Source organism: Eschrichtius robustus, chromosome 7 (assembly GCF_028021215.1).
Source record: "Eschrichtius robustus isolate mEscRob2 chromosome 7, mEscRob2.pri, whole genome shotgun sequence".
Classification (NCBI taxonomy): Eukaryota; Metazoa; Chordata; class Mammalia; order Artiodactyla; family Eschrichtiidae; genus Eschrichtius; species Eschrichtius robustus.
This window is the reverse complement of record NC_090830.1, coordinates 115332525-115357874: the sequence shown is the minus strand read 5'-3', so window position 1 is coordinate 115357874 and position 25350 is coordinate 115332525. Positions and strand designations below refer to the sequence as shown.

The 25350-nt window shown below is 42.3% G+C and overlaps 1 protein-coding gene across 1 annotated transcript in view; it reads right to left on the bottom strand.

Moving 5' to 3' along the window:
* Positions 1–25350, bottom strand: part of SORCS3 (sortilin related VPS10 domain containing receptor 3) — a 602186-nt gene that overhangs the window by 75332 nt on the left and 501504 nt on the right. The window contains exons 9-13 of the mRNA XM_068549046.1: positions 24113–24292; positions 14776–14922; positions 13118–13220; positions 7560–7636; positions 4556–4647 (exon numbers count right to left, since the gene is read on the bottom strand). Coding sequence (XP_068405147.1) covers positions 4556–4647; positions 7560–7636; positions 13118–13220; positions 14776–14922; positions 24113–24292 — 599 coding nt within the window. The remainder of the gene's footprint in view (positions 1–4555; positions 4648–7559; positions 7637–13117; positions 13221–14775; positions 14923–24112; positions 24293–25350) is intronic.

Sequence of the window (25350 nt, the reverse complement as noted above, 5' to 3'; positions counted from 1 at the left end):
AATAGAGTTATAATGGCCATTGAGGATCAATGTTCCTCCCTTTGGTGAGGTGCATTGTTCTATTTTTTATTATCCCAACCGCATGAGGTGATGGCATTGTAGCCACACAGAAGTCCTTCAGAGTAGCACATGCACTTTCGCCTCTCAGAGGCACATATTGGCTGGAGCTATTGTTTTCATGTGAATGTTTCTATGAACAAAACGCCAGTGTTCACCACCATTTACAGAAGAGCAAAGGAACAAAAACGGCCAGGTGATGTTTTGTTTTTAGCTTCCAAGAACCTCCCTTTGACAGGAGACACTGATAGCTTGTCAGGGCTAAGCAAACAGTAGGACCCCAGCTTACCCTCCGATGAGCAGCTCTGTCTATTGTGAGTTTTCATTACAGCACTGCATTCCATGGGGCGCCATTGTTCATTTCACTCTAATGCTTCTAAGGTACAAAGGTAATACTGGTAATACTGGATGGAGGGCTTACCTGAAATAGCACTTAGGTTCTAATCTCAATGCATCTAAATGTACACGGTCACAAGTGGATGGGTTCATTTGTATGCTGTTTTGTCTTCATACATATCTAGCTACCTATCATTTCAATTTATAGGAAACAGCATGCCTTGTTAGCCTAGCTAACGTTTCCCCAGCTTTTCAATTATGATTCTCATTTTCTCTGAAAGGCGACGTAGTTATTATTTAAATTCGAGAGCCACTATACCCTTGTGGAAGAGTGGGTAGGCCAGTATCTTTTTCCTATGCAAATATATATACATTTGTATATGCTGCCAAAATAACGTCAGTGAGTCTGAGACCTACTACAGAAAAGAACAATGAACTGATCGCTTAACCTTTCTTCCACTTCAAATGAGCTCTGTGTTTACCCTGAAGGTTGTAACTTAATTAGAAGCTACTGGTGATGAAGAAACTGCATTTGAGTTTCACAAGCTTGCAATTCATAAGCCAGCCAGAGACAAAATCAGTCAAGAAGTTTATAAGGAAACATTGATGATAATGATAAGGTTAGGCCCTTACAGAACACTTACTTAGCCTCGAAAGAGAAGTACAAAATGCACAGGGAGATCAGCTCGGTGCTTTGTGACCACCTAGAGGGGTGGGATAGGGAGGGTGGGAGGGAGACACAAGAGGGAGGGGATATGGGGATACATGTATACGTATAGCTGATTTACTTTGTTATACAGCAGCAACTAACACAACAATGTAAAGCAATTATACTCCAATAAAGATGTTTAAAAAATAATAAAATTTAAAAAACAAAAAAGAATTCCTGAATGAGTTAAGTGCCACTGTTGTTTGCTAGCACACACACTCAGTAACTGGCACTTAACCGTCGCAGGGACTATTTCGGAGAAGGGCATTCATAGACAGGCAAGTAAGCAGAAGTCATGGGTGGTATCTAAGTTCAGGGAAGCATTTGTAGCATTTATGATAAATGACAGCATCAACATCCTTTAAATGGAGAAAATTCTATTTCCAAAGCTTAGTTTGAAAAATCATCTCTAATCCTTTGTAAATTGAAGTAGGTGAACAAATGGAGGGTAGTATTATCATTACTATTAAAAGAGGAAATTCAATGGGATGTAGCTATTTTTCTGAGCTCAATAAATATTTTTTACCAACAAAAGAGATATTTCATGGAATAAGGGGAAACTCAAACTTTGTATTAATGCCTTTGAGAGGCAGGATTTGATCCTACTTACATATCCCTAGTGAATATTGATTTTCCCAACTTGTATGGTTTCCCTCCAGAAATTCCTAGACAAGTACTCCTTCTAGAAGTGATCAGGCCTCTGGAGAGAAACCACTGCAGAACAGACTGAATGGTCAGATGTAAGGATGCTAAGATTCGCCAAAGCCAAAACTTTCTCTATTCTTCTGCTCCATGCCAAATGTACTCTCCTCTCCTGTCACTAAAAAGAAATAACAACAATAGCAAACTCCTGTTTTCCTTAGGACAAGGCAACTTTTGTGTAAAAGTCTCTAAAATTCAACCATGAAGTGAGCGCTAAGTCCCTACCACATGAAGGAGAGAGAGCAGGAGGGTGACAGTCAAGGGTAAGATGGGATTGCCACCCTCTTCTCCCAGGACTTAAGGGGAAGAAATCTGCCAGCTGAATCTGTCTGCAGGGCATTTATCAATTATGTCATTGAGATTTAGATAGAGGTGCTTAGAACACAATGATAACGACTAAGGAATGTTACTTTTCTTGGTTAAAAAACAACAAACTTGTCTTAAGAGTCAAGCTGCCCTCCCTGAGAGTGCAAGTCCTACTCAGTCATCAATAGAGAGAACTCTTCTCACCACAGAGAGAGAGGTCTCGGTAGTAGAAGGAATTACCTACAGATTCAACCTGAACCCCTTAAACTGGCGTTTAAGTTCTTCTGAGGCCTACCCACCATTACTTACTCACATGCTTGATTCCAACCACATACAGTCTTCTGAGCACTCCCTACATCTCCTGAATTCCAGGCTTGGTCAGAGTTTTCCCTTCCCTTGGCTTTCCTCCCATCACTTCTCCTACTCCTGGAATCCTTTCATCAAGGATCAGCCCTCACGTCACCTGCTGCACGAAGACCCCCTCACACACGGGCGGGGGGCTCTATCCGGCCTCAGGATTCCAGCAATGCACACGGTCAGCATCCTTTCGTAGACATTGCTTAGATTTCCAGTAATATGTGGACTGTCTAAGCTCCTTATCTTGACTGTGATCTCCCAGAGGACAGAGACCATGTGATAAGCCTCTGTGTACTCATTAAAGTATCTGGAAAATTGGCAGGTAAAAGGGAAGAGCATCTATGATAGAAACCCAACTTGGTGCTGCAAGGTACTAGCTGTGTAGCTCTGAGCAAAGTATTTAACATGTCTGCATTTTAATGCTATGATAAAAAGAGTACCCACAGGAAAATGCATAGGGTGGTTTCAAGAAGTAACTTAGGTAATTCATGGAAAGGGCCTAGAACAGTGCCTGGAATTTAAGAATCCCTGAGTAATGCTGACTATCATTACTATCAAGTAATTCCACTCTTCTGATACTACCCAAAAATTATAAAATCAGTAGTAAAAGGATGATAAACAATTACATTAGGAACTTTTTCAAGCTCATGCTTGAGTTGGCAGAGCACTGTGTGTGTGTTTTGCTTTTGTTTTTTTTTCTACAAATGGCTTTAACTTAATAATTGGCCAAACTAAGAGAAACTTTCTTAAATCCTTGCCAAGGTGGCTGAAGCTTGAATTTGGTACCTGGGGATCCTAAGCTGATTTTTTCTTTTCCTGATTACAAACTGATGCTTCTAAGTAAAACTCTTACTCTAAAAGGGTTAGTCTCCCAAAATCAAGGGCCTGGAAGTTATGCCAGCATCGATCTTCCAGCCCATGGTGAATCCCAACAACTGCATTCTAGATAGCATTCCCTCTACTACCAAACATTCACTCTTTCAAATATTCATTCTGCTGAATTTGAAGCCTGAAATTCTTTCCCCTCAGGATATAAACATACACGATACTTATCCATCCTCCACCAAAAATAAAAACATCTTCATCATCGTTATAATCATCATCATAATAATATATTCTCACTCAACTCTTTGTCTTCCCTGGAGGGTCTTACATACATACACTCAACTGCATTCCATAATCTACTTTCTTGGGAAGAATTATCTACACTGTCTCTACTTTACTTCATTGTTTATCATTCATTCATCCATTCATTCATATATTACACTCTACCTTTCAACCCCACCTCTCTTGTGAATCTACCCTAACAAAGATCACCAATGACCTCTTACATTGCTTAATTCTAGATTGTTTTTCACTCCTTAAAATCTATTCTGATTATAGAATTTGGTGCTATTGATCACCCCTTCCTTCAGCCTCCATGAAAACATTTCTGCTGTGTTTTTATCTTTTTTGGCTATTTCTCCTTAGCCTCTCCTATAATTTCTTCCTCTGCTCTGCATGTTGGTATTCAACAGTGTTCCACAGGAGTCCCTGTTTTCCCCTTTTGGTACCCACTTTCATGCGGCATGCAGCCTACTGACATGGCTTTAACTACCACCTAATGGCTAGTGACTCCAAATCTAGAGTGTCATCCCAGACCTCTCTCCTGACCTTCAGATGAACGTATCTGACAACTAATCTTCATCTCTGCTTGAATATTCCTAGATATCTCAACTTCAACTGATCTAGAACTGAACTTAGTATTTGCTACATGCACCTAACCCTCTTCTTACAGCAATGTCCAGCTCCTGTATTTTGGATTCTTAATCTTGGCTGCTTGAACTTGAAGTTCCTTCCTGCTCATTTCTGGCTCATCTGAGCACCCATTCCTGCCATCCCACTGTATTCATTATACTTCCCCATCTAAATCATCTGGTCTTCTACTGTTACCAAAGAGTTGGATGATGTAATGTACATCAAATGGATGGATGGATAAAGAAATGGATGAAGAAATGGGTAAAATGGGTAGAAAATCATGCAGAATAACTTGTCCCAACCTTTTCCACTAAAAAGTTGCTCATTAACAGGGTAGGGAGCTGTCCTTACCACAAATGCCTGACTGGCAGAGGCGTGTGTTTCATGGCCACGAGGGCGCCACCCCAGTCTAGGAACCAGACATTGTACTCTTCATCAAAGATCTGGAACAACAACAACAATAACAATCATAGCAACGCCTTACATTTGCATAGTGCTTGACAGTTTACAAAGTTTTTCACATATATTGTTTCATCTAGATTCTGCCCCTTCCAACAACCCTATCAGGAAGTTTGGCAAGTAATGTCATCCCTATTTAATAGATGATGAAATGGGCTTGTAGAGAACAAATAATTGTCCCTTGGCTACTCAAATGGCATTTCCAGGGCTCTTTCCCCTAGTACTGTGAGCCAGTGTGCCACAAGAAGTTCAGGCAACAAGACGCGTGCTCAACTAGATAAGTCAATGGAAAATATGACTCCAAAAAACTTCCCCATCTTTTCATCTGAGTAACTTACTACTCAGCTTTCTCTTTCTCATCTTTTCAAATGAGACGTTTGCTAATTTATAAATGGTCTGTGTCTTATAAACATTTATAATGTTTATACATTATCTATGAATTTAAAGGACAATTCCTTTTAGACCTGCAGACATTATGATCTACATGATGACTGAGTTCTCAGACTTAGCCACCACCTCCTAAGTTCCCATGCAAGTTGGATGAAGACTTAAGTTTAGTGCTAGGGGATCCTCACTCTAAATGCTCACTGGGACACCATGCTTCCTCGGACCCAGAGTTACTGATTCTTTGATTTATTTGTCCATTACCTATTCATCCATCCACTCACTCATTCACTCATTCAGTGATCCATCCATCCATCTACATAGGCATTTACTAGGCACCTACCATGATGCAAGTCTCAGAGCCTTAGCTTAGACCTAACCCCACATATAGTAACACTTCTACAATTTATGACTTTTAAGTCTCCAGCCTAAGAGAGGAAAAATATTTCTCCACCAGAGAACCAGTTTTCTCCTCTAGATCATCTAGAGGAAAGTGGAATTGGAGACTTCCTCTAGCTCTTAACCACTAATGGTGGCTCTTATAGCCTGGATGGAGAGGTTGGGATGGTGGGTTAAGTGAGAAGTACTAGAAGGGGTAAGAAAGTGTAAGTAGACTTAAAAGGGAGAGAATAGGAGGAGTGGTGTCTCCAGTAAACATGCCCTAGGGAACACCACAGAGAAAAGTAAATGGACTCTCAGGCCTAAACCTTTCAATTGGTTTTATTTCTCATATTTGCCTTTAAATGCCCACACTAATGGTGAGCCTTAATGCACAAAAGACTTAAGGGATATTCATTTATATGTCAGATATAAACATAGACTCTGAGCCTGTAATGCTAGCTTTTCTCTGCAGAGCTCAAAGCCACTTAATAGAAACACTGGACTGAAGTCTGAGGGTAAGGACTACAGGAAGATTCTTGGCGCTGAGGAGGAGAGAGAAGTTATTTTCTTTGCACTTTCCTCTCTGTTGTATCATTTTGGCCACGGCTAACTCCTGCCCTGTCCAGCAATGTAGTGGAAGCTGGAATCCTTAGCTGTTTGGGAAAAGAGAAAAGAAAACCAAAGTGGTGACCACATAAGGAAGGAATGTAACAGTGGCCACCTGGCCAGGTGAGCTATTTCTTGTGTTGGAGGGACAATGGTTTGTCTGTTGGGAGTTTCTAGACCAGAAGAGTTTACATTCCAGTTTCTACCCCATTCGGCACTTGTAAGAGAGTATCTTATATTTTGAAGGTATGTTCTTATTTATGTGTCTGTTCCTCATCTACTTGATTCCCTTGTGGGCAGGAATCTTAACTTATTCTTTGTTGTAGGCCTTACAGTAGTTAATATAGGACTTGTGTCTAGTAGGTCCTGGGTAATTTTTTTTTGACAGTGGTAGTAGTGACAGTGGTGGCAATGGTGGTGGCGATGATGATGTTGGTGATGGTGATGATAATCTTCACTAAGGGACCCAAACAGAAGCTTGTGCAAGTAGATTTCAGATGGTGGCTTCACCTTCATTGCTAAGACATTTAGTGCTCTTCCTTTGTCTTCCTCAGATAGAAACCTTCTCATCTTTAAGACTTAGTAAAATGTCACCTCTTCTTGTGAAGCCTTTCCCAGTTTCCCCAAGTAGAATCAATTCCTCCCTCTTCTCTGCAAGCTAATAATGCCATTAAATTAACACAATCACTCTAAACCACAGTTAGTTATTCATGAACCTGTTTCCTCTGCTTAATTCTGAGCTCCATGAGGAAAGGGACTCCAAAGTATTCAACTGTCTGCTCAGGTTTATACTTGACACCCAGTTGACACTGTATAAATCTGTGTTGTCCAGTATAGTAGGCACATGAGACAATTTAAATTTAAATTGATTAAAATAAAATAAAACATTCAGTTCCTCTGTCACACTAGCCGCATTGCAAGTGTTCAATAGCCACATGGGACGGTATAGATGCAGAACATTTTCATCATTGCTCAAAGTTCTATTGGACAGTGCTGCAAGAAAAAGTGTGTAAAATTGAATTAATTTTTCATGTGGTCATGTAACTATTAAGCTATCTCATACTTAATAAAAGATGGGCCTACATAATACTGAAGCCATCACAGACTTCCACGGCTTTGCTGGTCTTAGCATTCTACCGCCTTCCTCTTGTAGATAAAAAAACAGATCCAGAAAGGTAAAGAGACCTACTTGCCAAGACCCCGTGGCACATTAATGATAGAAACTCTTTTATTGGCTGCATCTACTCACACGGGCACGGTAATTAGCATCTGGTGACTGTTCCATACATGTTGCTGAATGAAAGAATGAACAAATCGGGAAAATCCCAGTTTTTCTTATTCCCTGCCCAGCTCTTCCCATTTTACCCCATTGTCCATCTAATCTGCCAGCTACATTGACCAAATAGAAGAGCTGCTTCAATTTTCTTGCACCCAAAAAGTCATAACAAGCCTGAGAATCTATAAGAAAGATGTTGGCAGAACTTGCCCTAAATGGCTCCTCCCTGTCCCTGAATCTCCCAGTTACCTGTCTCCATGTGTTGCCCCCATCGGAAGAGATGAACACGCTGATATCAGTATATGAGAGCTCTGGACCAATGTTGCCTGAAACAGAAGCAGATCGTTTGAAATTGTCAGGCAGTTTACAGATTACGTGTGCTTGGGGTTGGGTGAGGGGGTAGCAGAGAGTAAAGATTTTCCAAGTTATTTTTAGAATAGATTCATACAGTCTGTCTTTGATGCCATATGAAAAACCCAGCAGGAAGATAACCTAACATGGGAAAAAATGAATAAATAAATAATATGACAGGGATGCATCTTTAACTGGTAACACTCAAAGGCCAAATATTGATAAGCCTGGACCTCTTGAACTACTCATTCATACCATTAATCTCTTCAAAATTAATCTTGATGGTGGCAAAGAGAAGAGTAAACAATCATGCTGCCTCTAGGGACACCTTCCTCCTCATGTATAACTTTAGCCTATGAAAAACTGGTGTGTGTATGAGTGTGTGTGTGTGTGTGTGTGTGTGTATATGTGTGTGTTTCCAAGTTAAACTTGCCAATATGTTTCTTGAGTGCCAGGCAGTTGAGTAATCCATTAGTATAGGCAGTTGAGTAATCCATTAGTATAGACTATGTAACCAAAATTATACAGTGCCCAAAAGAATATGACAATATTCAGCAGACCATGGCCATCCAGCATGGCAGGAGAAGTCACCTGGTTTATGCCTAGCCTGACCACACTTACTGCCTTTATCCCTTCACACCGTTTTTTCCTCTCCCCTTCTTTTTCTTCCCCTTGAATTAATACTTCATCACCTTGTGGTTATGTTTATTAAAAAAAAGAAAGTGGTTAAGATTTCCTAGTCTATCCATATTGCCCAAGTTTGCCCACACAGTCCCTGTGCCCAGAACAGTGCCCCAAACTTAGAAGTGAGTTGCTCAATAAATAACTGTGCAACAAATGAATGAGTAAACAAATGAATGAATCATGTTCTGATGTTGATGTGCATTTGGGGAGGTCTTGAGAAGCAGGAAAAGTACCCTAAACATGTAAGAATTTATCACTGAGGCTGATATTTTTTCTTTAAAAATAGCATGAAGGGAATGTTAGCTCCCTTCACATTAGTGGCCTAAATAAGAGCACAATAAAAATGCAATAATGAAAATGTTAATTGAGCTCCTGACATTTAATGCTTCAAAATGAGAATTTAAAGGCAGGCTACAGCTTGTCAAGCTCCCATCAGCATCAGGGAGCACACAGCTAGCCAACTTGTTTTGACACTCAGGCTTCCAAAAATAACCCTGGGGCTCAGGGCTCAGGCAGCCAGTATCAGTGGAGTGGGGACAGGCATGGTGAGCGGCTCTGAGGACCTATGTCTGGAATTTGGAATTCAGCTCCTCAGATCCAGGTTTTAGAAGACACAGATGAAGAAAGAAAAGAGGGACGGGGCAGAAAATGTCAACTTGAGTCTTTTAATGATGGTTGCCTGGGACATTGTGCTAAGAAGGATCCTGAAGCCATATTTGGTTTCAACAGAATAGAGTACGGTGATCTATTAGTAACGTCTACCAAGGGTGGTAGAGAGAGGAGGAAGCAGGTATAAAGTCCCCCCAGAGCTGGAATCTGCCAGCCCTGTCATGGCTTCTTAGGCCCTGTCTTATCACCTCTTACCCTCTTCAGGAGCTGGTTCTGCCTACATCTTAAGCCTCTCTTTCAAAGCTTGACCCAGATTGATTTTGGAGGCGGGGTGGTGGTGAGAATCCAAGGCTCCCAGTGAAGACTGTTTTGGAAATATCTTGGGTCAATTGAAAGGATCCCTGAAACAAATGCTGCTGATCACAGGGACCAGAAAGTCAGTTCCCAGAGGAAAGGACAGACAAGAGGTGTCCAGGATGATTTGATCTTTGAACATGTTCAGTCCCTAAGTGGACCTGTGGGAAGGAAATCTCTGATAGGGAGAGTCAGGGTTATGGCGTCAGAGAAGGAAGATCTGAATAATGTGCCTCACTGGCTAAAGCAGAACTGGAGGGGGGCTTCCCAAGGTGGCCTCTAGCCAGATTGTAGGAAGAGGTAGCTGGTCCCTGCTGAAGTGATGTGATAGGAGGGAGAAATGGGGAGAGGGATGGAAAATGGGGAGCTCCTCTCAGCAACAGCTTAGCTTAGAAATCACAGAGGTGCCACTGCCCTTTTGGGCATTTGTAAACAACACACTTTTAAGCCCTATGTCTTCCCAGGGCTACCTTTCTCTGCTCCTTAGTTAGACACATGTAAAGGAAAGAGAGAAAGAGAGAGACACACAGAGAGAGACCGAGAGAGAGAGAGGCACACACAGTGAGAGGGAAAGAGAGAAACTTTTAACATCCTCTGGGGTTAGAGATGCTTCTCTCACCACCACTGATGCCCACTCAGGGTGATTAAGTGCAGGGGGAAGCAGACAGCGCACAAGCCACTGCAGGAAAGGAAAGCACCTCCACGGAGGGGACAACGCAAGGGTACGAACATTCAGAATGTATAGGAAGCATGGCAGGGAGCCTGGGGTAGCTGTGGAGTGGGCATGTGAAGAGGCTCGGGGCTAGGTCTGGCTGAATGACTACTGGACAGACTAGACTTGGAGCCAGAGGGAGTGTGAGTGAGGGCACAACACCTGTCCCCCTGCCCTCCATCCTTCATCTGTAAATCGAGGACAAGAGTAATCGCCTTTTCTACATCATAGGGCCATTGTGCAATCAAGGCAAGGAAAGTGCTTTGCACACCTTAAGGCCCTGGGAGGATGTGAGGCCTCGACTACTAGCTTGAAACCACAGTGGTAAGGACGGTAAGAACCCTAGTGCTTCTGATGGCTAAAAGCAATTGCCAGAGTCTCCAGACTGGAATTCCATCTGCCTTCTGAGATGGCCTCAACAGGAGTTTGAGATGAATCCCCAGGTGTCCTGTCATCCGCACAGCTTCCGGGAGCCCTCATCTCAGTGAGAGGTGGAAGGACGCAGTGAGCCGTGAGGAGTGGAGAGGAGAGAGGCCAGGGTCACTGACACCTGAAGGAAGATGAAATGCATGGATGTGGAAAAGGATCCTGGAGAGACGGGCTCCATTCAGGCCAATGAAGCCATCCTAGGATAACTCTGTAATTATTCTCCCGATAGTGAACAGCCTCCCAGGGAGAGCTGGCAAGCAGGGTAAGGAAAAGCTGGGAATGAGAAGGCATGTGCTGGTGACCTAGCACTGGCTTTTAAGCAGGATCTTGTCAGCTGTGTTATGTCCCTCTCAATGCAAAGCACCATACAAAGTTACAAGAGTGACAAAAGGAGAGAAAAGGAATTAGTAAATTCTCATGTATATGGACAAAAAAGTTTCAAAATCCAATCTTTAATGTCTTATGTGTCTGTTAGTTTATAAAGACTTAGCACTAGAGTAATTTAGAGGCACGTGATGGTCTCAGGTAATAACAACCACAACTAACCTACCTGACTATGCTCTGAGCCCTCAGCGGGATCTTCCATCTCTAATTCTTTTTTTTTTTTTAAATAAATTTATTTATTTATTTTTGGCTGTGTTGGGTCTTCGTTGCTGTGTGCGGGCTTCTCATTGCGGTGGCTTCTCTTGTTGCGGAGCATGGGCTCTAGGCACGCGGGCTTCAGTAGTTGTGGCTCGTGGCCTCTAGAGCGCAGGCTCAGTAGTTGTGGCGCACGGGCTTCAGTAGTTGTGGCTCGCGGGCTCTAGAGCGCAGGCTCAGTAGTTGTGGCGCACAGGCTAAGTTGCTCCGTGGCATGTGGGATCTTCCCGGGCCAGGGCTCGAACCCATGTCCCTTGCATTGACAGGCAGATTCTTAACCACTGTGCCACCAGGGAAGCCCCCCATCTCTAATTCTTACAACACACTCACAAGGCAGGAAAAAAAAAAAAACCAAAAACTTCATTTGCAGATGAGGAAAATGAAGCTCCAAGGTTAAAGAACTAAGCCAAATCCATAAGGCTCATAAGTGTCAGAGGCCAGCTTGGAAAGCAGGACTACAGGGTTCCTGAGTGCATTCATTCATTCCGTGGATGCAGAGTGAATGCATATTATTTATGGATTCTATTGAAGGAGATGTGCAAACCATACTCTCCTGGTGTAAGAAGAGCAGTTCTAAATTTCTGTAACATTAACAATGATAATAGGTGACATGTATTGAGCATTCGATATGTCCTAGGCACTGTTCTGAACACTTGAAATCCATTGCTTAATTTAATACCCCAATTCCATTATGTTGGTATTATTATTCCCACTTTGCCAATGAAAACACCAACGTTCAGAGTGGTTAAGGCACATAGAACAATGCCCTGGGCCCTGGGAGGGGCCTCACACCCTCCCAGGGCCTTAAGGCACATAGAACGATGCCTGACTACATAGTTAGCATTTGTATTTTATTACTGATTACCATTTTCCAGTGTTCCTTCCACTCCAGTCCGGGGTCTCCTATAGGCCTTGAGGAGAGGCAGAGGGCACAGCAGTCCCAGAGCTGGGAGGTCCAGTCGGCATGGATGATGGTGTGTGGGGTTCCCTCCCCCAAGCCAGGAGAACACCAATAGAGCCTGCCCTCATCTCTCACAGTCCTGGGCTCCCTGAAGCCAGTGGTGTTAAATATGGTGGCTCCAGTTCCTACGGGGTGGAGGGGAGTAGGCTGAGGTGTCAGAAGGCTATGCTAGCTGTCAACCCGATTCGAGTGGATGGTCACTGGTGGTGTTTCAAAGTTCATACAGTTGGAGGCTTGGAGAAGGAAGTCATGTCTACGAGAGCAGTAACTCCAGCGGCTGGAGCTTCAGGTTGATGAGAGAAAACAGACTAAACCATCTCAGCAAGTTGCTGTGAATTTTTCTGCTTTCGTTAGAAAAATAGCTGCCTCATAGCAGAGCTCTAACTTCGAAGATTAGAGGCCTGCCTTGCTTTATGCCATTAATGTATTCCTGAAAAGGTGTGTGGAAATCAAATGCATGCTAATCAGAGCACTTTCCCCCAGAGACTTCCATTTTCATCTCGGAGTTGTTTTATCTTCATTTCTGATAGATGTTCAGTGGACAGTGGTTCCAACAATACAAACTGGAGTTTTTCTGCCCTTTCCCCCAGGCTCTCAGCCAAGTGGTTAATCATGTGTAAACCAACCTTTACATGCACCAGAGACCTCCTGATTAAAAACAGCTCTGGGGTGAAACCCTTTGTAAAGAATCCTCTGTGTAAAAAGAAAACTACCCCAACTTATACTTGGTGAGCTAGGAAGTTCATATATCATGTTTTCTTAAAGTAAGAATTCCCTATTACAAACAACCTTTCTGATCTATCAGTTTACTTGGAGAGGAACTCTGGCCTCTTACTAAGCACAGGCTACTGCCCTGTGACCATGTGAGATGTTGCATTTACCAAAAGTTGCAAGTGTCTGGAGCTCTTTTACTGGGTTATTAGATTGGCCTTGGAGTCCCACAGATCTTGCCTATTTTCTGGGAAGAGTGCCCATAGCTTTTATCTGATGCTCAAATGATTCCAAAGAGGTCATAACATATTCCAGAAGCCCTCAGTGAGGAAGAAGCCCAGGGAATGTCTTCCTTACCTGTGGCCACCACGAGCCCTGGAGCTGTCTCCTTGCTGGAGATCCTCCCTGAGGAATACGGATTTTCGGAGATCTGCAAGTGTAGGTGCAGGGAGCAGAAGGGCTAAAACAGAGGAGGAGAAAGTAGCTTCGTTCCAGGAAACTCCTGACATGCACCCCTGCCCCACCAGATATGGGGCTCCCAGGTGTTCAGCTTCCAGAGACAGTAAGGATTGGATGTGAGCCACTCACTTAGTTTGGGGCACAAGTCATCTCTCCCTGAACAGCTGATATGTTCACATCGGAAGCTGCCCTGAGCACCATTCATAGGCCCCTTCCTGTCCCTGTTCCTGTCACAATTGTAGGCTTCCCCTCTCTTCCTCACCCCTACCCCATCCATCAAGGTCCAGTTCATGGTCAGCCTTATGAAGCCTCCCAGACCATTCCTTCCCACAGGATGACACTGATCTTCTCCCATCACTGACCTTGGCCATCATGCTCTGCTTCTTGGAGCTCTAACGGGCCACTGGGAGCAGTGAAGCGGGGAAGTTAAGTGAGACGGTCTCAGGCCCTCTACCCTCTTCTTCAACCAGATGGTCCCTGTTTCTGCTTTATGTATTTGGTTCCTGTTTATAATTTTACTCTGAATTTTACTTAAAATGTCTGAAGCCATTATTTGAAACTCATGTAAGTTTGTGTTCTTTATTCATTTACTTATTTATCCCTTTTTGAGTTTCTTTAAAAGGATTAGGGATTTATAGACACCATATAATAAATAAAAATAAACAAATTGTGAAATCAGGGAAAGGAGAAAATTAGGTTAATACAATAAGATGAATCCATGGGTAAGGTTTGGGGAAAACGAATTCTTGCTGTGACCAGTTCTTGCATGTAGGCAGGCATCTGTCTCTGACCTTCCTAGTACTCCAAATCAGAAGCAAGGAGCTGGACTGAAAACTACAGAAGGGGAAAGGCCCTGTTAATCCTATTTACCACTATATTCCCACTTTTTAACATAACGTCTAGAATATTCAGTAAGTGGCAAAAGGCAACTTTTTTTTGCGAAGGGGAAACATAACCATTTCTGGGACCTTAGAAAATTTTCTCAAATAGGTCCTCTTTAAGAGGGCACTGAGAGTTGTGAATTTCACTGTTAATTATCTGTCTTCCCTCCTCACATGGAGTTGCACCCCCATGGTGCCTACCCCAATATTCCATACAGCTGGAACCCTGGGAATGCTGAGAGATGAACTCTGTCCCATGTGGACATACCAGCCTGACATTCCTTGGGCTTCCAAGGCAAATTTTGCTTACCTTGCCCACCATCAAGCACTTGTCGTCAAGCACTGTATCATACCAGCATCAGCTAATAGGTATTTACCACTACTGAGCTCTGTCTGGGACCCTTGGGCACAGGCTCTTTCTCTTATGTTTCTTTATCTTCCTAGGAGTTGGAGCACATAGTATATTCTCAGTAAAGGTTTGTGGAATTCAACTGAACTTTCCATCCAAGTGATATGGCAGTCTGGGTCCACAGGTCAATGCCCTGGGACCTGTAGGAAATCCCTGCTCAGCACCAGCCAAGATCCTAAGCCCTCCTGGATGGAAGAAAGCCCCCGTTGGAGCATCCCCAGGTAACCAGCCTGCCCTGTGGTCTCACATGAGACCGGGGGACTGACCAGCAGGCAGTGTACTGGGCTTCCTCTCAGGTCCACGTCTGGAGCTTGCAGAAGGCGCCAATCCCTGCCCTTGTTGTAAGTGATGTATGTCTTCACTTGGCCATCCACCTTCTTGTTTGCCAGGAATATCCCTTTGATACCCGCTACCTAGGAAAAAGGGCGAGAGATGGAGAACCATGTTGGGCCAAAATCCCTATAGTTTTGGAGAGGCCCTGGGAGAAGCCCCAGCATTTTCCACAGCATGTTGGGGGTACAACAGAGGAAAAGAGGAGGAACATGGTGAGAAATGTCACGTGCCACGTGGTCTCCAAAAGAAGTTTAAGTTCATCTCTGCTCCCTCCACCCCCGCAGACCAGATGCCCCATTCCCCTATTATTCATCTGCTTTGCCCTACTCTACAGGTCTCTGTACTTTGTTCAGAGGACTTTATCCTTAATTAACTATCAACGTTCCCTCTGGGGTGGGAGTGGTTGATAACAACTGAAGGAGTTACTCCTTCTAGAGAACATTTGGGATTAACAGATACAGGCTACTATATATAAAATAGATAAACAACAAAGACCTGCTGTGTAGCACAGGGAACTATATTCAATATCTTGTAATAACCTATAATGGAAAAGAATCTGAAAAAGAATATATATATATGTATATATACATACATATATATGTATAACTGAATCACTTTGCTGTACACTTGAAACGTAAATCAACTATACTTCAATAAAAATTTAAAATAAATAAATAAAAACAGAGAACATGGGATTTTGCTCAGGAGGGGCTTGTTGACAGGTTTTCAAGGCATCAAGGTATAATCTGTAATGGCAGAAGTCCAGGTGTCCTGATTAATAGTGAGGTGGATATTTCGGGGCAGGTGACCCAGCTTGGCGACCTGGCCCCTATCTCTGGCTGTGCCACCAGCTCACTGTGTGACTTTGGATAATTCCCATATTATCTTTGGTATCAGCCAATGGTCACTTAGAAAGAGCCCTTCCCTTCCTTTTTTCCCTCAGTCAGCTGGCAAAGGATACAACAGATAATGTAGAGCACTCTTGCCAGATTTCCGATGTATCAGGATTTGCATACCCTTGATATTCTGAAGGAAGAAGAGCACCACCACAAAACAAGTAGCTAGAGAATGAGGACATTTATGATCCAGAAGCGTTCAAGAGTAAGTACAGATTTGACTCACTTTTATTTCTTCTCTGCCTACATATGGGCAATAAGAAGAGATATTTAGAATGACACCAATCTATGTCAAAGAAACATTCCCTTGACTTCTGGTTCAAGTTCCAGGATTTTCCAAAGGAAAGGTAATTCAAATTGTTTAAATATTTATATATAAATAAGAGGTAGAATGGCAGGTTTTCTGGATTACACTCAGATACCTCAAAATTTTAACTGTACTTATCCCCATTATTTGAGGGTCATCATGAATTGAGGTTTACTGCAGTTCTGAGAGGATGCCAGTGGGAACAAAGGGAAGGAATTTCACAGAAGTGAGTTCTTTTTTTTAATGACATAATTTACCTGATGAAATGAGAAGTGCTTTTTTTTTTTTTTTTTTTTAAAGTAACCTGACTGTCCTTGAAAGAGAATAGAGAATGCCAACCCAAATACAAAACAAGAAACAACAACAACAATGGACAGAGGATGTCAGGAGGAGAACAGTGCTATCTGGGAAGGACACCACCAGGGGGACTTGACAAAAGGCCAGCGATGGAACTGATTAGATTCCTAATGTGAACAGAGGGTGGGTAAGGACAGAAGCCAAGGTGGGGAGAGGGGCAGTGTTGTCAGAGTTATGCCCTTCCCCAGCGGCACCCTCCCTGCCCTAGCTGCTTAAAGTCAGTGCCATTTCAGGAAGGCCGGCACCTTACACACCCATCCAAGGGCTGTGAGGCCCTCAGATCACCTCGGTCTTTAAAACCAACTGCGAAGTTGTTTCTCTCAAACCCAATTACCAATAATTCCTCACAGAAAATGGAATCTGTGTTTCCTTAGAACCTTCTGCCTGATGGAGGCCTTTTGTTATTCTCTTTAGACATAGAGCTGGTGTCTTTTCTGATGGATCACCAGATAACGATTCCATAGAACTCCTTCCCCTAAGCCAGCCGCCCGCCCCCAACACGTACCCAGGGCCTTGATATCGAATTTCTAGAACATATACAGGTCAGAATCAGACTCCTGTCTGTCACAATCCCCTGCCTCCTAGCTCGATACATTCTAGCATGAATTACGAGCCACTTAGCTGCTTCTTGTGTTCTTCTGGATGAGCATGTCTGGAAAATATAATATGCCAATATTATATTACCATATTCCCACTAAGAACTCCACCACTCAGATGGCTATTTTCTGTGTGCCTCACATAGTCTGAGAGCAAAATCAGGAGAATGGAGACTGAAAATACATAGAAGGGGAGATTTTGAAGGAACCCATCTGCACCTCTGAAGGTGTTTCTCCTACAGTTGCACATAATGCCAAAGCAATCTCAGTCCTGTCTGCCTGTCTGGAAAAAAAAAACAAACAAAAGATAACACACTTCCCATTTGTATTTGGATTGTTCAAAGCCCTTACATTATTGCTGAGTTGCTTCTTGGCTCCATCTCTTGTGTAAATGGACTATAAGTTTGGAGGGCACTTTGTTTTCTGTATCCTAGGCCAATAGCTTTCAAACTTTTCGATTGCAACCCAAGTATGAAATACATTTCTGTTGGCACCTAGCGGACTCATACCCATATATGCACGTATGTGTACACACATAGCTACATATATATCTGACACAAAAGTTCCAAGAAACACTACTTACCTTCACTACATGCAATGTAAAGGAACTGGGGAATGAGACACACATTTTAACTCTTCTCCATCCATGGAGGTATTTGGAATCTGATCAACTTAAACATGCTTCTTCCCACTGTGGTTTGAAATCAGCAGCATAGCTGCTGCTGTTGGCCCCAAGAGTTCAATGAGAAAGGTACCAGCTTGTAAGGTGGTCCCCAAAGAAGAGGGTAGTACAAGGCCCCAGGCCTGCATGACCCACTTTCCCTCTGGGAATCAATTTGAGGTGCAAAGGGACACTGACAGCAGCCCCTTGGCAGAGCACTGAGTCCAGGTGGCATAATCATCTGTCGCTCACCCCCATGCCCTCAGGACAAGGAAGCCAGGGCTCTGCTGAGAAAAGCAATTACCATGGTTTGCCTTGGGCTGTCCCTAGAGTTGGACCTGTGGTGAGGGGCCGATGAAGGTCAGTTGGGGAAAATGTCCCCACGGAGTCTATAAGTAGCTGTCCCATCTGTCCAAAGAAGGGTAATGTAAGGTCATGATAAAGCAGTGGGTGGAGGGCAGGCACTAGAGACACAGAAAGCAATAAAACATCAATAAGATGAGCAAAGAGGCCAGAACACTAAGGATGGCTCAGAGTTTCATTTTATCCATCCAAGTATAGTGAGCTCATGATAGTTAGTCATTAGGAAATTTAAACGAAACTAACGAGGTGCCACTAGGACCCTAAAAGAATGTCTAAACACACGTGTGTGCACACACACACTCACACACACACAAAACTGATAATACCAACTGTTGTTAAAGATGTGAAGCAACTAGAACTCGCATACATCTCTGGTGGGGAAACAAAATGATACTGCCACTTAAGAGATGGTTTGGTGGCTTTTTATAAATATACACTGAGATTCAATCTAGCAATTCTACTCCTATGTATCTACCCATGAGAAAGAAACACTTATGTTCACATAAATGTTTATAGAAATTTTATTCATGATCACACAGAACTGGAAACACCTTGAATGACCTTCAACTGGTGAATGAATAAACAAACGAGGATACACCCAGGCAACGCAGTATTACTCAGCAGTAGAAAGAAAGGAACGTCTCTTGATATTCAACAACATGCACGAATCTCAATGTACTATGAGAAAGAAGCTAGACTCAAAAGACTCCCTTTTTTGCATTCATATGAAAATGTAGAAAAAATAAAACTGGAGGGACAGAGCGAAATCAGACTGGTCTGTCAGTGACTTTTGGTGGGAGGAAGATGACTACAAAAGGGCCATAAGAGGGAATATCGTGAGACAACACCTTATATGTTCAATGTTCTATATCTCGATTATGGTGGTAGATGCACATACCTCTGTCAAAACTCATAGAACCAAAAAGAGTATAACCAAAAAGGGTAAATTTTACTGTACATAAATTATACCTCAATTAAAAAAATGAATGTGAAAAAGAATGTATAATAGGAAGAGCCTAGGCTTTTTGGTCAAATTGACATGGGTTGGTTCAAACACAGCCTCACCCTTTACTAGCTGTGTGATCTGAGCCAAGTTACCAAACTCTCTGCATCTCTGTACTCTCACAGGCACAACAGGGAATGGTATCTACCACAAGGAGTTATTGTAATAGATAAATAAGAAAGAGTATATATAACGTTAAGGGTTGTGCTGTCCAGTACCATAGCCACTAGCCACATAGGGCTACTGAGAACTTGAAATGGGGCCAGTGGGACTAAGAAACTGACTTTTAATTTTATTTAATTTTAACCAATTTAAACTGAAATTTAAAAAAACTGATACCTGATCCAGTTATTGGCAAACTTTTAAGTATGCTTGGAATAACTTGGGTATGTGAATCTACCTTTTCTACTGTAAATTTTATGAAATATAAATGCTGATCAAGTATTTCTGGTGAAAATTTAGCCTATGAATTGAGATGCTTGAGAAGTGTAAAATATACCCAGGATACTGTAGACTTAGTATGACAAAAAATATAAAATATCTCACTAGTAATTTTTCATATTGAGCATATACTTAAATGACAGTATTTTGGATATTTTGGTTAAATAAAATATAATATTACAATTAATTTCACCTGTTTCTTTTTACTTTTTTTACTTTTTTCTCTTGATTTTAAAGTGCACGTGTAGCTTGTTATATATTTACTCGACAGTGTCAGTTTAAGGCATTACCTGGCATGCTGTTGTTATTATTATACAGAGTTACAAGTTGGATGCTTAATCCAGGAAAATATTGAAGAAAATGCAGCAGCTCAGAGAATGTTTCTACAATATAACTGAAAGTGTTGCAAAGAATATTTGTTACCTGATTTATCAGTGGAGAACATCTAGGAAGAAATGCAGTTTATAGTTAGAGACGTGAAAAAACCACTACAGAGCTCTATATGAAAAGAGTGTCATAAGAATAATGGTGAACACACATAATGAACTGCATTCGTTGTCAACACCAGCCTTGTTTTGATGGAATGGCTCTGTTACCTTAAAGAAGAGATCATTATTTGGCCTTCAAGAATAATTTTCTCCCCTGATTATGTAATTACAGCCATGACAAGACTGCACTCTGACGAAGGGATTGGACAGAGCACAACAGGCTCCCTCTTCAGCAGGCAACTGCTCCAACAGACCAGGAAATGAACAACGCCTCGCCTTAGATTTTAGGGAGTTGGGTGGGGTTGATCCCCTTGATCTCCAAGGTCTCTCAGTGCCAAGACCTACAAGGTGAACTTCTCAAATAAGTTCTCACTTTCTTTGTCCCCTTTCCAATGTCAAGAAGAGGATTGAGAGGTCCATGTGGAAGACAGAATGACACACCAGTAGCTTTAAGCAGCTGTGGTCAGCTCGAGCCACCTCACATCTGTGTTAACTAAAGGCATCTCAGACATTTCAGACTAGGGAAAACAGATATACCACCCTGTCACATTGTAATATAAAGCTTTACATTAACTTGGCATAGGGACTACCTTGTGCATACAATTATCATTTGCTAGATGTAAGGGAAAACAGAGAGAAATACCAGCCCAGAGAATAAATGCCCGACTCTTCAGTCAAGCTCTTTACTAGCATCTTCATAGTCTTTATCCCCACTATTCTCCAAGGTCATTCGACATTCTTGGAAAATGGACCTCTACTCATCAGACTCTGGTTCTCTTCTTATGCTGGACTTTACCAGGCATGCCTTTCTCCCATGCTCTAGCAGTTCATCATTTAAACCTACTCATCTGCAAGTCTCCCCAAATTCATCAAGTTAGAACTAATTTTCCTCTTAGTGATCCCATAACATGCAGGAATCGCACCTCTAATACAAGTTAGACTGTGATCAATACCCTACTAGAGTCACTTACGTCTTTCCAGTAGATTTTGAGTCTCATGTACAAGCCTCATCAAGCAAAATACATTTCATGAAAGTGTGTTACTTACGCTGAATTGAACACGAAAGCTCACTGTTTTTTCCAGCTGTATTACTCAAGGGCATTCAGAGTCCACAAAAATTATAGTCTCTTTGCTAACTGGCCATATGGTACACAATCTCAGTTTCTATGAGAATCTCCAGTGAAGAAGGTTAAAGTCTAATGACCCCTAGAGACCAATTAAATTGGGCTTAATCTCCAAATCACAGAATGTATACCCAGGTGCAAAACAGCATCACCCTCTAAAAACCTTCAGTGTGGTCATGGTCTAGATAGTGTCAGGATATAATTTATTACCTTGGTATTAAATGCCTTCTAGAATCTGAACCCCAACTACTTATGCAGCACTCATTCTTGTACCTGACAACCATCTATTCTACGCAATTAGACTGGCTAGCTCACGGACTTACAAATCTACACTGTCTGCCAAACTCTTGGCTTATGTCATTCTTGACATTTGGAATGCCTTCCACTTCTTCACCTCTTCCTCCCCAGGGCAAAAGTACTGATAATCGGATTGGTAACATTGAGAAAAAGAACTGGTCTTTTACAGCACATCCCTAACTCAACTATTTTGGGGATCTGCCTGCAAAGATCACATCCTCTGCACCACAGTGCTGTGGTGTTACAGAGACAGGCTTCCATGGGAGAGCTTTTTATTTTTTTTTAACATCTTTATTGGAGTATAATTGCTTTACAATGGTGTGTTAGTTTCTGTTTTTATAACAAAGTGGATCAGCTATACATATACATATATCCCCATATCCCCTCCCTCATGCATCTCCCTCCCACCCTCCCTATCCCACCCCTCTAGGTGGTCACAAAGCACCGAGCTGAGCTCCCTGTGCTATGCAGCCACTTCCCACTAGCTATCGATTTTACATTTGGTAGTGTATATATGTCCATGCCACTCTCTTATTTTGTCCCAGCTTACCCTTCCCTCTCCCCGTGTTCCACGGGAGAGCTTTTGATTCACTATTTCTGCCTGTGACTGGATGGATGAGTTCAATTCTGGGGAGCAGTATTAGCAAGACCATTTCCTCCTACATGCTTTTCAAAGCCATAAAGCTGACATTTGATCTCCTTTTGTCTCACCCTTTGTTTCTGTCTCAAATGGTTTCATTCTTGGGCAGGTAAAAGAGGAACTTTGTTTACTGACCCCTTCAAAGCCCAACAAACTAGACTGCAAGCTCCCTGAGGGTAAGAACCCTTATCTTTCCTGCTTTCCTCATGGGCTGGAACACAATGCAGGGGCACGATCAACCTTGGTAAAAATGAATGGAGAACAAGGTCAACAGAATTGGTTCTAGGGAAGTTGCCTTGCCTGGTGTATCTTGCTTCTCTGTAGGTGCGATGACACCATGTATTTTTTTCCCCAAGAAAGACTGACTTCAGCAAGACAAAAAAAAATTACATGTATCTTGGCACATTCTTCATTTTGATTCATGTGCCACTTCAGATCAGAATGTCTCACTGTTCTAAATGACCAAGGAGTTTCAGGCACCCTGTTTTAGGAAAGGAACTGCACAGTGGCAAACTCACCCACCATATCAATAGAGTCAGAGAAACAGGAATTTCTCAGCTGAAAGGTCATCTGCAGCAATGTCCACCTCTCCTACTGGGCTCTGACCACAGGAGCATGAATAATCCTCTTACCTCCACAGGCTTACTTGTGCAAACAGGAATGGCCTCAGTCCTGGGAACATTCATCCAAACCTTCCCACAGATGTGATTTACTGCCCAATAACAAAGGTGTTATTTCTGCTTCCTGGTGTGATTAGAGGCATGAAAATGTAAGCTTCCCAAAGCCATTTACACCCCTAGTCATCTCTACTAGTCTTTACAACTTTGGGAAGAAACCTAGGCCATTTCCGAAGCTGGGACCTTGTTGCTAAGGGAATTATTTCAGCACTTGTCTACGTCCTAGAAAATCAGCGTATTTCTACCCTGACATTCACTTCTCTCCTTCTTTTTAACGTACTTGCATTCACCCCATGCCTTCTACCTAATAAAATAACTGGAATCTTATATGTTTCCACCACTCTTAGTAACTGAGCAGCCAACTTAGATACCAGAGTAGGGATGCTGGAACTTTGACATGCACTGCTCAGAAGAGACCACTGTCAAGCAGAAGCCCATGCACTGCTCTCTCTGCTCTGACAGCCACTCCCGCTCCTCAAAAAGGAAAACTCACGATGGAGTAGCTCACCCATACCATCTGAGGCTACCGCCCACAACAGGCAACTTGTCCTGCTGTGAATGAATGACCTCCACCAGTACAGCCTGTGTGGGTCTGACCACAGGTCACTAGTAAATGTTGGATAATGAGACATGCCGCCTTTGCTCAAATCAATCCATCTAGTTGAAGTGGTCAGTCAAGTTCTTTCACTGCGAAAGATCACACACTAGAGGTATAAACAAGCAGTGTATCATTAGGGTCACTGAAACAATTAGTTTTTTTTTTTTAAATCTAGTCCCTAAATGGAATCACTTGGTTTCCTAGATAAATTATTCTTTAACTGGTGGTCACATTAAAAACATTCAATATAAGTGGAAACTCAATAAAGGTGATCATATTAAAAAAAAGATGTAAGTCACGGCCAGTTCTTCTCTATGCACAGGTGTTGGCATCTGGCGGCATTTCAGGGAAACCCTCACTCTTACCAGTGATATGTGCTTTCCTCTCCTATAAAGCTGTTCATAAAACATGATCTTCCAAATAATTTAAGGTATATAAATAGCACTAATCCCTCCACCCAGATCTCATAAAAAGAAGCACAGACTTGAAAAAAGTACTTAAGAGATCACTGAAGTCAAGTGCCTTCACTTCTGGGTTGTAATCCTGCTCATACACATAAGACATTGACTTTAGCTCCCATTTGTTGAAGGCTTATTGAGTCAACCACCACACTAGATGCTTTACAAACATTATCCCTCATTCTCACAACAATCTCATTAGATCAATATTTTATCCCCATTTTACAGGTGAGGGAATTGAGAAGGTAAGTCCCTTGCCCAAAGTTACAACTGCTAAGTGTACAGCTGAGATCTGAATTCAGGACCATCTGACTCCAATGCTTGTGTTCATACTGTTAAAACTCATGAAATCTTGGCTACATACCTCATACAATTCAATAATGATGTTTCCCATCAGACCTCTGCTGCTCTTAATGTTCTCCATGGCCAGGGTGAAGTAGATCCCACGTGTGTCTGAGATGTAGAGGTTGTACGTGTCATTCTGGTTCCATTCTTGGACAGCTGCGAACACTTGGTTCTCATTGGTACTAATGATGTGCATGTCCTGTAAGAAGATGGAAGGCCTGTAAGGCAGCAGATCTTCATATCTCCTTGCCCACTGAGACCCAGAGTAATTACCATGACTTATGAAACGGTTGAGAAAAAGCTTGAGTTATAGGCAAGGTTAAACAATTCTGTGTCGGGCCAAGGCTATAAATTATGAGCTTCATGATTTCTGTTACTTGCTAAGTGACAGTAAGATGGGTGTAAGGGGCTTTGGTGGGTATGATTTTCCATGGCTTCAAGGGATTTATCCACTTTCATTTTTTATTTTTATAACTGAAAGTTGGTCTTTGCTAACGGAGACATACAACCTTGCAAGGGGAAACCCACACGTGCAAAAATGACAGGTCCTATCCCTTCATTAGATCTTCATTTATGATTTCAAAGTTTTTAGGGTAACAGTTTTCACACCTTTCTTTGGAATCTTCAGATGGGGATTGCAAGAAGGGTGGCACAGAGGCATAGCCGATGGGTGGGGCTCTGGGCTTCCAACTCTGTTGTAAACAGAGCGGCACTACTGAGATCCGTTATGTCCTGGAGTTCTGTGTAATATTTTAGGAGTAAAAGGTGAGGGGGGGTTCTGCTGCTAATACAGTAATGTTCGAAAACCACAGATATACAGGAAAGGATACTCACTCTAGAATCTAGTGTTCTGGGTCATAATATAAGCGCTGCTATAAGTCAGCTGTATGATATTGGATGCATCAGTTTCCCTGAGCTTCCATTTTCTCACTGAAAGAGTGAAGAGGTTGGGCTACCAATAAAAATAGCTAACATTTGGGCACATTCTAAGTCATCTAAAGGTATTAATTAAAAAATCCAATAATTCTACAATGGAGGTAGTATGATTATTCCTGTTTTACTGAGGAGTAAACTAAGGCACGCAGAGGTTTACCAACTTGCTTCAGATTACATAACTCGTTAAGTAGCCAAACCATGTTTTGAACCTCTGTGATATGACTCTAACCTAATTGTTAGCTTCTAACTATTTGTATATACAGCCTCTAAATCAGATGTTGCAAACCAATGACCCATGAAATGAATATGAATCACAATTGT